Raw genomic sequence first — 13800 nt, 5'->3', positions numbered from 1 at the left:
GCCAGAGGAATTCACTATTTGTGTAATAAGTAATTTGTTGGATGCTGATAATGTTTCAAAAAGCATTTCTCGCAAGGCTTTCCTTTTGTGTTTTTAGGTTCAAGAAAAACCTGAGGGCTTTCTACTTCGTTCACCCGACATTCCGCTCCAAGGTAAATGTAATCAGTTCATCAACTCTGATGTAAGTCCATTAAAAGCAACACTAGATGTTCATCTCGTTTTGAGCTTTTCTTTCCGAGTTTGTACAGGCCTACGGTCTGATTCAGAGCGGTCAGCTCCACATGTTTCGCATTGACTAAAAAAGACTGTCTATGAGTCTGTGTAACTGAATATGTTAAAAACCGTCTCTCCAACCGCATTGAGATTCATGATGTGTCCGCACTAAGTGTTCCATAGTGTTCCACAGAACCTATTCAGGTAATTGAAGTGCTTATGAGAGCCTGTTGCCTCTGCCAGGGCTTTGCTTTCATTTGCGAAATTATTCAACAATTATGCTTTGTGCACTCCAAATGTAGAGGAACCCCGGCAATTAAGTGTCAGATAATTGTTCGTTTTAAAATGCGTCCATTTCAGTCAGAGAATGCTCAGGCATTGTAACAATCCCAGGTGTGAAACGTGTTTGAGCATTAGGGCTGAGTCATTGGAGTAAATGCTGAAAATGACTAAAGCAACAGCTTTAGCAATTTAAGAGTTTGCCTTTAGCAACGAAAACTTTACCAAATATGTAGCATTTTAAATTGATCTTAAAATGGTGTATTGTCTATGCCAGTGGTTCCCAAACTTTTTATGCCGGGCCCCCCTTTTGCATAATAACAAAAATTCTATTCAATTACATGTAACTAATTACTCTAGCTAAGTTCAAGCCCCTACCACTGTCATCAAGGCATCAAAGTGTGCAATAAACACTTGAAATACAAAATGACATTAGTAAGCTGAAATATGTACCCTCTCTCTTTCACAAACACACACAGATTGACATACATGCTATGAGCAAGTTCTGCAATCCTACAGTATGTGCATTGAGCACTGCTGTTTAGTTTGCTCGTTTGGGGCCAAATTTCTTTTTTTACTTTTGATACATATGCATTTTTGAAATATTTAAAACATTTTATTTTTATGAATTTGACTTATCAGATCTACCAGTTGTTATATTTTTTATTTTGTGCTGGTTAATTATAAACAATAGATAAAAAACTGGAGAGAATTGCGTGGGGCCGAGGGGCCGCTGCTGCAAATATTTGAGTGGCTCCTCCCCTAACAGATAAAATCTCACTCCAAACTTTTTCCAAAACTTGAGAGCCCTGCACATTCATAGAGCGGAATACTGATCAGAGCGTCACACATTGAGCAGTGCGCGCTGAATACTGCCGAGCAACGCGGCAGATAGTTTCGGCCATTTATCTCTTTCGAATCTCTATAAAAATCGGCTGACTGTACACCTGCCTTGCCGCCCCCCAGTTTGGGAACCACTGGTCTATGCTGCTTTCCTGTAGAGTTACATTTAAGTTATCGTGAGGTGAGCAAATGATTATTAATGATATTTATATTATGGCTTATATGTTTGACAGTTAACCTTTTCTTCAGGTTAAAGGATTAGTTCACTTTCAGAGTAAAAATTTCCTGATGATTTACTCACCCCCATGCCATCCATTACTCACCCCCAGATGTTAATGTCTTTGTTTCTTTAGTCGAAAAGAAATTAATGTTTTTTGAGGAAAACATTCCAGGATTTTCAAAGGGCTCTACACGATCCCAGCCAAGGAATAAGGGTCTTGTCTAGCAGAATGATAAGTCATTTTGTTAAAAACAATAAATATATCTTCATCTTGCATTAGCTCGATTTGAGATTAAAATGTGTATATATGAGCAATCTCACATGAGTAGACTTGAGATATGGCTGTGATTCGGCTGTAGGTAATCAAGGTATTATGTGGAGAATTATGAGAGAGGGATGGACTGATTGAGTGTGTTTACCTGCATCTGATACAGCATTCATTTTTAAGATCTGTCTCTTATTCACAATAAACATTAGTTTGAATATCTGCTGATTAAAGCGTTATCTTTGTTGTAACGTTAATATGCTTTCATCTGTTAAGGGTTATTTTGCTGCTCAGTGCATTTGTTCACTGCGTCAAGCTGTTGTTAAACTTTTCAACTTTTCAATGTTAAAAAGTTTCTTGTTGCCATCTAATGGTGGAACAACGTAACAAAAATCACCATCACAAACACATGCCCCATTTCTCAATACTAAATATTATTATTTATATAAGTTATTTATTTAGTGAATAGCAGTATTTAAGAAACAACAACAGCCATCATAAAAGTTGCTAGGCAATTCAGTTAAAAGTACAAAGGCAGCGCTCTGATATACAGCATTGATTTTATATTAAAATGAGACTTTGCTAAAACTAACCACTACAGAGACATCAGAGTCAGTGGTAAATTCCAGAAGATCTGGAGGCGAGGTTTATGAGTGTAGAACGGCCGCTGACGATCCGTTCCTCTCATGTCTGAAAATGCCGATGCAAATTTTCAAATAGACATTATCTTTATTAACAAACTGCATATTTGAACTATGAACAAGCACATTCTTGCCTGAATGTGACACAAAAACAGTAATGTTTACAAAAATTATACTGGATTTGGGTGTCCACCATAACAAAGAGAGTGAAACAATTACAAACAGTGAAACGGCTGTTTCTACTCCTATCAGCCAATCAGATTCGAGGACCAGAAAGAACTGTCGTATTTATGAATTATTTTTTATGGGAAAATGACAGATGGCTTCATTAGATAAGACCTCTATTCCTCAGCTGGGATCGTGTAGAGCCCTTTGAAGCTGCATTGAAACGGCAATTTGGACATTTAACCCACTCATCTCCATTGAAGTCCACTATATGGAGAAAAATCCTGGAATGTTTTCCTCAAAAAACGACAGGAAAGAAACACATTTTGAATGACATGGGAGAGAGTAATTTATCAGGAATTTTTTGTGCTGGAAGTGAGCTAATTCTTTGAGAATGGCATTTCTTTGTTAGCATTTGTTAAAGAAAGAAAAAAATTACATTCTGATTTGAAACCTATTTTTGTACCCTTTTCATTGAAAGTGGCATCTCAGTCAATTTAATGCTATTTTTTGTGATTCCCATCAGGTCTCTACATGGTTCTTCACGACGTTCAGTGTATCAGGCCTTAAAGAAAAAGTCCATCACATAGAGAACCTACAGCAGCTTTTCACCTGCATCCTACCTGAGCAGATTGACATCCCTCCGTTCGTCCTCGAGTATGACACACGGGTGAGTATTCAGTGCTTTACCACACTACAATTGTCCACTGAGAGTAAAAGACATTACACTTAGAAAAAGAGGTGTGTATGTAACTTGACCTTTATTAATTCTTTCTGTATTTAATCTGTAATAAAATTCTGTCAACATTTACTCACCATCGGTTCTTCAAACTGCATTACTTTCTTCTCTGGAACACCAAAGGGAAAGTTGAAGAATGTTTTAAAGAATCATTTAATCCGGTTTATAAAACTGGTCTGACATAAAACATGAAATATTATCTTTTGTGTTTCACAGAAGAAAGAAAGTCATAATGACTTGGAACAACATAAGCTTGGGTAAATTAAAATTTCTGAGGTCAGTTATTTTTTGAAGGGAGTTTAACTGTTGATAAACTGCATTTTAATATTTAACTTTTCAGACATACACGATCACATATCAACAGTGGCACTTCATCCAGGGACCATGTTGCATATTCTTGTTTTCAGATGGCTAAAGATAGTCTCGGTGTCATTTCCGTTCGATAAAACGTATGAAGCCTTTTTTGTTTTCAGTTTGTACTGTCTGCTTTTGGATTTCAAGTTGCCTACAATTATATTCTTGATTGCTTCTTAACAGTTCTAGTGTACAGTGCCTCTGCTAAATACAAAATTAAGAAAAATAATAATACAGATACAATGAAGTGGCGGTGTCTGTAATGATCTTATGAAGATTAGTGCAATTATGATGTTTTTAAGCACTTCTAGGAAAGTTGTCAAGCTCAAACATGCAAAAGATTTTCTCTGTGCTTGAGGTAATTGAAATGTACAACTTGTGACCAATTTTAGATGCAATTATATGCAGATTCTTTCAACTAGTTTCCCTGTATGACCTGTTCTTTAAATGCAGCCTTTAGCACAGTTTTATTTTTGGCGAAGCCGGTGTATATAAAAATATTCACTTTTTTTAGGTCTTAATGAGGTCCTTTTTTGTTTTGAAACGGATTGCGTTTGGCTTGTGGAAAAGAGATGCTTAGAGGCTTATTTTTAACTGTTGACCCAAAGTATGGGTGGAGGAAAGTCTTTCCCTTCAGACTGAAAGAGGCCTCAGCCGTGAGAAACTCAGCCGTCTGCGTTCTGTGCTCCCGCTTGCTCCGACTCAAAGGAACACATCACGTTTTATTTCTTAGGATTACTCTTCAACTACTTATGTGGGATAGAGTGACTATTAAGGAAACATGGAAACCCAAAAGTTAGTTACTCTGAAATATGAGAAGAGAAAATGAGAAAATTATGGCTGTAGACGTCTGGCATTGCAGAATCTTAAACCATTGTAACGTGTCATTTAACACGTTTTTCCCTCGACGTGGAGAACATTGTGTTTAATTTAAAATTATGCGTTATCTTTGTTACCACTGTTGAATCCAAGCAAATTGCTCAGACCCTAATGTAATAAACGGATTTGTTACAGCTAATAGCAGGCCATATCCATCCATTGATTGGACCCATCTGGACTGCACTCATTATTTAGCTGATTTTCATCATGTCATTCCTGAGCTCTTAGTTTTGCACTGTTCTCACAACAAGCACATACACATGACTTTTTTCAAAAGTGGGTTTCATTCTAGGTGAGTGGTGTTACCTAGTGGTATTTGGTGGTATCCAATAAAAGTAGGTTCAACTCTTACTAGGCATGAAATTGTTCCTAGGGCTTGGTAAAAAAAAATATTGATTTTAACCGATTCTTATTTTTCACAGGATCTAATGAACAGAACATTGTAGCATTACACCCCCCCCCCCCCCAAATAAAAAAAAGTTTAAGGTTTTAAATTGACGTTTGGCACCATTTAATGTGGAGTGACAAGGTGAAGCACATGTGAACTGATCATCTCTTCTGCTTTAATGCCAGTTTTCAGCACAAAATAATAACATGAATAAACATCAGAAGGTATGTTAAAGAAAAGAGTACAACTGAAATCGGAATCCTGTCTCATGTAATCACTCAATCAGTGTTTCGACCACGGAAATGTCAATATAACAGCTTGTAAACTATGTTACAGTCACATTTACCTCTGAAAAAAAAAAACACATTCAGTTACCATAAACTCATTAGTCAGCTCTAGAAAGGAGCATTTTGCTAAATATACACTGCTGCTGAAAAGTTTGGGATTAGTAAGATTTTTAATGTTTTTTTTTTAAATTGTCTAATGCTCAAAGTTCCATTTATTTGATCAAAAATGCAAAAAAAGCAAAAAAATAAAATATTACTGCAGTTCAAAACTGTTTTGTTTTTTTTAATATGCTCTTAAATGTAATTTCAAAAAGCTGCAAAGCTGAATTTTAATTAGCCATTATTCCAGTCTTCAGTGTCACATGATCCTTCAGAAATCATTCTAATATGCTGATTTATTACTTTTATTATCAATGTTGCAAACAGTTGTTCTGCTTAATATTTTTTTGGAACCTGTGATACTTTTTTCAGGATTTTTTGATGAATAAAAAGTTTAAAAGAGTTATTCATCCTTGCTGAATAAAAGTAATAGAGAGAAAGAAAGAAAAAAATGTATTGACCCCAAACTTTGAACGAGGTGTTTATTGTTATAAAAGTTTTCTGTTTTAAATAAATGCTGTTCTTTTTAACATTTTATTTTTCAAAGAACCCTGAAGAAAAAGTAAAATAAATAAATATATATATGTATATATTAAGCAGCATAGCTGTTTTCAACACTGATAATAAATCAGCATATTACAATGATCTCTGAAGGATCATGTGACACTGAATACTGGAGTAATGATGCTAAAAATTCAACTTTGCATCACAGGAATAAATTATAGTTTAATGTATATTTAAAAAAGAAAACCACTATATTAAATTGCATTAACATTTTACAATATTACATTTTTTCAGAATTTGTTATCAAATAAACGCAGCCTTGATGAGCAGAAAAGTCTTCTTTAAAAAGCATTAAAAATCTTACTGATCCCCAACTTTTGAGCAGCAGTGCAGTGTATGCACCATATAACATTTAATTATAACTTTTTACTCTTCTTCAGTGTTTAATTTGTTTGAATAAATTGAATGAAATAATTATAAACATTCATAAAATAAAAACATTTTTTATTTATAGAAAAAATATAAAGTAATAATATATGTAAAAATATAATTATATAATTGTAACTTTATTATAAAAATGAGTGTAATTTAATCATTTGTATACAAATCAGTTAATTTTACCCTTCAATCTTATAGTAATGTAGTACAAACTGACTGTAAAATGTGTGTGTGTGTGTGTGTGTGTGTGTGTGTGTGTGTGTGTGTGTGTGTGTGTAGGTGTGTTATACACACACACACACACACACACACATATAATATATATAGCATTACTACCATTTTTATTCCAATGTTTATATATCAATCAAATCACAAGATTGTGAATTTTTGTCAAAACAACATTGATCTTTTTCCTTTTATATTTTAGATGATGTTTTTTGTCCTTCTGTTTCGTTCCTGGGTTTAAAGGGCACTGGATTAAAGTAAATGAAAGCGGGAAGGAGGCACAAAGGTTGAGGCAGCTGTGAAGAATCGATCTTGCCACTAATGCGTTAAATGGATGGTCTTTCTTTCGCCAGGTGCATGTCGCCCTGTATTTATGTGTTCGCTGAACAAGAGTGCAGACACACAGGCTTAATTAGAAACACTTTTTTCCTGCAGGCTGTGTGTGTGTGTGTGTGTGTGTGTGTGTGTGTGTGTGTGTGTGTGTGTGTGTGTGTGTATTTCATTTGCATAAAAAACATGTTGTACTTTAATATGTTAACACAAACTTGATGACATTTTGGGTGGAAAATGCACGCTTTTTATAGGTATGTCTGGTTTTCGTTTTTATCCCTGCATTCAAACATTAGATTACAAGGTTTTCTTCAGTGTTGGTTGCCATTTTCACCGAAAACTCAGGATCCCTTAGATATGTACACTAACAGGGAATATTCCATATGTTGCTTCTGTTGAAACCAAAGGCTTTAAAGTTTTACTTGATGGCTCAGTTGGACTCTTTGTGTTTTTATTAGTACTGGAAACTGTGACATTGGAGTCTTTGTAGAGATTAATGTCTTTAGGGAATATTCATAGTCATTTGAATGTGAATGTGTTGAATGGATGAACCCATTTTCTCTTAATGTGTCTGACCTTACTTTATGCTAGTATAGCGTGTGTTTTCAGTCTCATTTAAGCCTTGGATTCACTCCTGGACTCCCGGACTCCCGTGCTTAAGTATTTCCTGTCATTCTTTGATTACCCAGGAAGTTAATGGGCAGGAGGGGAAATGGCAGAATGTGTAAGCTTTTAATGCCAATTGCACTCAGCTTTACTCTTTTTGCCCATATGAATAGATGCAGTGCCATGGAAAGTCCAGCCGCAGTCACCTCAAATAACCCAGTCAACTTTCCATAAAGCATTAAAAGGCCCCAAAAGGGTTTTTTATTTTGGATTATCACCTCTATACTACAGGCGCTGTTGAGTAGTAATGGGCTACAGTATGTAATTTGGATTATGTCATCAAAATACAAAAATATGGATATCAAATCAATTATAATCAGGCAACAATAAAATAGTTCCTTGTTTGTTGTTTGGCTTAGAAGCTGAAATTTGATTTCTGAAGAAAGCAGGAGTGGGAACACAAACAAGACTTGATCCCAGCTTACTTTGTTGTAGCGCTACATACATAAAGCAGTCTCATTCCTCATTTGACCACATACAGAAATAACTTTGAACGAGACGTATTGAAAATGTGCAATGCAGTCCTTGCATTCCGAAACATGTCTTAAATCCACCACAAGAATCCAGTTTAACCTACTAATGTTTATTGAAAGGATTTAAATTGGTATCTAAAGCACTTATAATTAATTCTTTCATGTTTTGATGAAATTTATTTTTAAAAAATGTAGGAACCTTCATTAAGGCTCTTTGTCTAAATATAGTCAAACCCAAAATTATTCAGACACCATTCATTTGTGACTAATTGTGATTATCAAGATGAATTTGTTCTGACACAGTTTACCTCTGAGTTCTTGTCATATTTTATTACCATTTTCTAAACCATAGCGAATTAACTGTGATAATGTGAGAAATGTTGAAGGTATCTGAATGAATTTTGATTTGACTCTGTCAAAATAAAATAAACTGTCACAGAATAACAAAAACAGAAATTTTCAAAAGTATATGAAAAATGTTCCATTCACAGTGAATGCAGGGAACCCATTTATTGCATGTGCTGAGTTTAGCACATGTTTGTGAATGCAACACCCACCAGTTATGCTTTATTTTCACGTCAGATGATTACAGCATTTGTATTTAGATTTGTAGTAAGACACATTTTTGTAAGCCTGTTTTCACTAAAGCTGGAATTTGCTAGAGAAACCCTGCGCTGAGCGATCCTGTTGCGAAAGCAAACAAAGCCCCAACCCTTGTTTGTTTTTAATGAATTTCCTGTGCTCTTTGAAACAATTTACAGCATAATCTCTTTTTGCATTCATGTGACCCAAAGGCCTGAAGCACCACCTTAGATTTGACCTCACAGCTTTAAGAGGTGAATCATCTGCAGTGCTGTGAGTCATACAGTAGCATCAGAGCAGACATTCGTTAAAGAGATAGTTCACCCAGAAAAGCTCACCCTCATGTTGTTCCAAACCCATAAGACCTTCATTTATCTTCAGAACACAAATTCATTGCATTGAAAGCAATGCAATTGAAACATTCAAACAGCCCAGAAAGGTAGTAAAGATATAGATGAAAGTTCATGTGACATCAGTGGTTCAACCGTTATGTTATGATGCTACGAGAATATTTGTGCACAAAGAAAACAGAAATAATGACTTTTTTTCAACAATTCCTTCTCTTAAACTGATAAAATACATAATGTATTCTACACAATACAGCTAACAAACAAAATGTCTGCAGAGGGCGCCAATGGCCTGATGCTTGTTATTATACTTAACTGTGATCTAATCCTTGTTTAATATTGACTAAAAATTTCATTCAAATGTCCACTTAATCTTTAATATTTGGCCATTTATTTTTGACAGAAATACTACAGCCACTGTATTAAATATATGGACATCAAAACATGTCAACTCAGAGCGAGGGTTTATCACAAATCTGATGAAATTGTGCTTGTTGCATTCCCAGATGAACAGATTATAATAAACCCAAACTCACAACAATATGCAGAGATGCGGTTTGAGACGGTCCACACATGTAAATGTTAACAGTTTGTGTGGAGCAGCCTTTACTACCTGCTGAAAAAAAAAATAGAAACCATCACAGAATTTCTAAAGGTTTCCACTACAAATACAAACATTACAAACCATCAACTTTTGACCATTAAAACCTTTAAAAAATGAATTCCTGTAGTGTTTTGGGACATGTGCCATTAGGATTTAGTGGTTTTAACAAGCCAGCATAGAAGGCGACCAATTACCAGTAAAGATCATAGACTGGTAGAGACCAACACCTCGATATTATCATGATCACATGATGAACTGAAATGATATAGGTCTTCCAGTCTAAAAGTGTAGATTTTTTTTTACACAAAAGTTGTGTTTTGGGCCATTATGCTTTGGCACAGTATCTGTCAAACGAACTAAAACCGAAAGCACAATATGGTTTAATCTCGTTATATATAAGTCTGTTTTCGCTGCACGTTTCAAAGTGAAGCGCACGCATTAATGAGGCGTTCAGCTCATGATCCGGTGTTTTCCGCGCCTCAGAACGCCGCAGTTCACAGTCAATGCAGTGAACTCATTTATTGGATGTGCTGTGAGTTTAGCATGTTTGGGAACGCAATGACCACCAGTTATGCTTTATTTAAGCAGCAGATGATTACAGCATTTCACTAGATTTGTAGTGAGACATGTTTTTGTAAGCCTGTTTTCACTGAAGCTGGAGTTTTCCATCAAAATAAAAGCTTAAAAGTGCAGTATGAATTGGAATTGATAACAACTAGCGGTTTAAATGAGTAATGTTACTGCAGTCCAAATTCCCAATATCTCTTTCAAGTGTAGAAATTAGGAATTAAGTATTGTAATTTCCCTACTGTAAAGCAAAAAATAATATACCTATGAAATATTCATTTTAATTTATTTTACAGTGCATTTTCTTTTTTTTTTTTTTTTTTCTTTTTTTTACAATATATGTGACCCTGGACCACAAAACCAGTCATAAGGTTAAATTTGACAAAACTGAGATTTATACATCATATGAAAGCTCAATAAATAAGCTTCTATTGATGTATGGTTTGTTAGGATAGGACAATATTTGGCCGAGATACATCTATTTGAAATCAGAAATCTGAGGATGCAAAAAAAATCAAAAAAAAAATCACCTTTAAAGTTGTCCAAATTAGGTTCTTAACAATGCATATTGCAAATCAAAAATTACATTTTGATATGTTTACAGTAGGAATTTTACAAAAAATCTTCATGGAACATGAACTTTACTTAATTTCTTAATGATTTTTGGCATAAAAGAAAAATCAACAATTTTGACCCATGCAATGTATTTTTGGCTATTGCTACAAATATACCCCAGTGACTTAAGACTGGTTTTGTGGTCCAGGGTCACATATGGCTATTACTGTCATAATAATATAACATTTTTATTTTTATTATTATTATTATATTCTAATTTGTTTGGCTTCCAAAAGCACCAGTGTGAATGTAATTTAGACTGAGACAGTATACCACAAATAAAAAGAGGGTTGAGTCCCCTTTAAATTTCAGGTACAAGTCAATTCACTGATTGAAGTTTTCTTAGTTAAGAATATGGGTTGGAGTTCTTGATTTTGAACTCCCAAAGTGCAATTTATCTTTAAAATGTTATAAAAAGAAATTAACTTTTAAAACTATTTTCATTATAACCAGTAAAACCATTACAAATTCTGTGATGTTTTTTTTAAAATGCAGTACTCAAAATTATTTGAGGAATTGTGTCAGCCCTAGTCAGAAAGCTCAGTTTTCATCACAAATATCTTACTTTGTGTTATAAAGATGAACGAAGGTCACACAGGTTCGGAATGACATTAGGGTGAGTAATTATTGACAGAATTAAAATTTTTAGCTGAACTATCCCTTTAATTCCCAGCACATCACTTTCCACAAGTGCTCATTTGTCTATTGGAATCCTAACATACTACTTCAGTATATCCTAGAAACCACAACCTTTCTTAAATACTTAAATATTTACCTACTGAATATTTGTATTCTATGGTAAATACAACCTTATGGGTTGCTGATCTAAATCTATCTTCATATTTGTGCCGAACAGGCTCTCTAGGATGTAGGTGTGTCTTATGTTGTGGTGACAGGGTTGCCAGTTTGCCTTTTTACAGTGCCTCTCAGCCAGTTCATGAACAAAGATAACCTTTACGACTGTATCTTTTTATCGACTGTGCTTAAGAATGTCATCTCTGCTCTTCCAGGTTAACAGCCCCTATTACACAGCTCAGTCCTCAGGCCTGTGATGGTGTCAGATAAATAAGAACCGAGGAAAGGACCTGCCACTTTTCAACTCATTGACCCCAACTCTGATGTGAACGAGATGAACGCAGTCAAAAGTGCATCTTTGCCGTTCCTGACCAGCAAGTTTTCTCTGTGACAGTGAGAGACTGTCGATCAATAATGCTGTATAAACACATCCTGCTGAAACCTGCTGAACGTGCCACAGACCTGTACCAAACGCAGATGTCACCGAAGAAACCGCCTGCCTGACCAAAGCTGTTTTTGGATGAGGTATGCGTGTGTGGTGTGGAAGAAGAGACTGAATCTGACAAACATGCATAACAAACATAATAAACCAATATTTTGTACCAATGTGAAACACATGTGCCAGTGTCTGCGTGAATAATGTCTGCAAATAGCGGAAACAATTCTGGTTCGAATTTCTTACGTCATTGTCCATCCAGTCATCTATCTGAAAGTCTCATATTTTGCTATATATTTAGTTTTGGAGTTTTTTCTAAGTCTGCAAAGTCACTAGAAGGAGCGTTTTGCTTTTATCTTGATTCTCGATTTATATTTTTCCAGTTTCAAGCACTTTTACTGCTTTGTCTGAGGTCTTAAACAACCATCACTACAGTTTCTTGAGGTTTGACAGGAAGCGACTTTTCCTTGTGCGTGAGCGATGTGATGTTGGAAAGATTTCTTGGTGAGGCTCTAAAATCAGGTTGGCCTGTTGAGATTTCTATTAGCCTATTATTAATAGTACTTTCTTCTGTTCTTTTCAATATGGTACATCAGTGTTCTGGTGGCTTCACATTGAGGTACACTAAAATCTTGCAGTGCGCCAGTGTATTTTATTTGAAGCACGGCTGAAGGAAGGTCACAGACAGCTGATCTCAAAGTGAAGCAATGTAAATAAATAAATGTAGTTACTGCAGATGCTGTCTGATATTATTAATTCTGTTTTTTTTTTGTTTTTTTTTTTTAAGTCATCCCTTACTGTAGCTGTGTGGTGATTCATGTGTTCATTTTCATACCATTTTAAATGAATTATGATAGTAAAAGATGAAGTAATATTTGAATAAACAATTTAAACATTTGATGTTATGGTTAATCTTTGTTTGGGTGTCTTTATTGAATTATTTTGTTCTGAAATGATTTTCAAATAAAAGCAACCTTTTGTTTTCTAATGATGTCTCAAGTGTTTTTTCTTTAAAGGGGACATATCATGAAAATCTGAATTGTTCTATGTTTAAGTGCTATACCAGTGTCCTCAGTGCATCTACCAACCCAGAAAACGTGAAAAAGAACGACCTAGTGCTTGGTTTTGGTAAGCCTTTTTCTGCAAGCTTGTGAAAAATTTAGCCACTCATGATGTAGGAACGGCATCTTATTATAATATTAGCGCCCCTTAATCTTTACACCGGCATCGCCATTTTGTTTTCGCAAGCAACAGCGGTGTACCAGTTCTACACCATGGATAAAGTTTGAGCAAAGCATGCAAACTGTTCTGTCTTTGGCAGCACAGATGAGCACAGAACACTATTTAGAGTCCCAGCCTCAGAGGAGACATAAGAGCAGTGGATGTATTGATTAATTTACTGTATATTACGCTGCTGCCACACAAATCTAATATAAACATGAAATTTCTTTCCCAGCTGTTTACCTTCACAGACATAACTGACTGTTTTTGATACTCCTGTGTGTTTTTAACATAAACTTGTGTGTATTTGACAGTTTAAGCGCAATAAGACATGAAAGAGAACTTAGTTTAGTACTCGCATGCAGTGTGACAGCCGCTTTTTGTGCGTGTGATAATCATAATAATCAAAACCAAACATGTTTTTGTCAGAGTATCTGACGTATGAGCTGTAAAAGCACAGCCCTATTCTGGAAAAGGGGGTGAGGAGCAGCAGCTCATTTGCATTTAAAAAGACAAAAACAGCGTGTTTCTGCTTCCACTAAAAATAGGCATTTTCTAAATGATCTGTGGGGTATTTTAAGTTGAAACTGCACAAACACATTCTGGGGACACCAGAGACTTATTG

The 13800-nt window shown here is 35.2% G+C and overlaps 1 protein-coding gene across 1 annotated transcript in view; it reads left to right on the top strand.

Annotated features, from left to right (window-relative positions):
* gdap2 (ganglioside induced differentiation associated protein 2) overlaps positions 1-12942 on the top strand; it is a 31181-nt gene extending 18239 nt beyond the window's left edge. Inside the window, exons 12-14 of the mRNA XM_073845990.1 lie at positions 98-152; positions 3153-3296; positions 11734-12942. Of these exons, the coding sequence (XP_073702091.1) occupies positions 98-152; positions 3153-3296; positions 11734-11775 (241 nt within the window). The 3' untranslated portion in view covers positions 11776-12942. The remainder of the gene's footprint in view (positions 1-97; positions 153-3152; positions 3297-11733) is intronic.
* The last annotated feature ends 858 nt before the right edge of the window (positions 12943-13800 follow it).

Source organism: Garra rufa, chromosome 8 (assembly GCF_049309525.1).
Source record: "Garra rufa chromosome 8, GarRuf1.0, whole genome shotgun sequence".
In the NCBI taxonomy this organism is placed as follows: Eukaryota; Metazoa; Chordata; class Actinopteri; order Cypriniformes; family Cyprinidae; genus Garra; species Garra rufa.
Note: the sequence above shows the minus strand (reverse complement) of the source record. Positions and strands in the feature narration are given on the sequence as shown.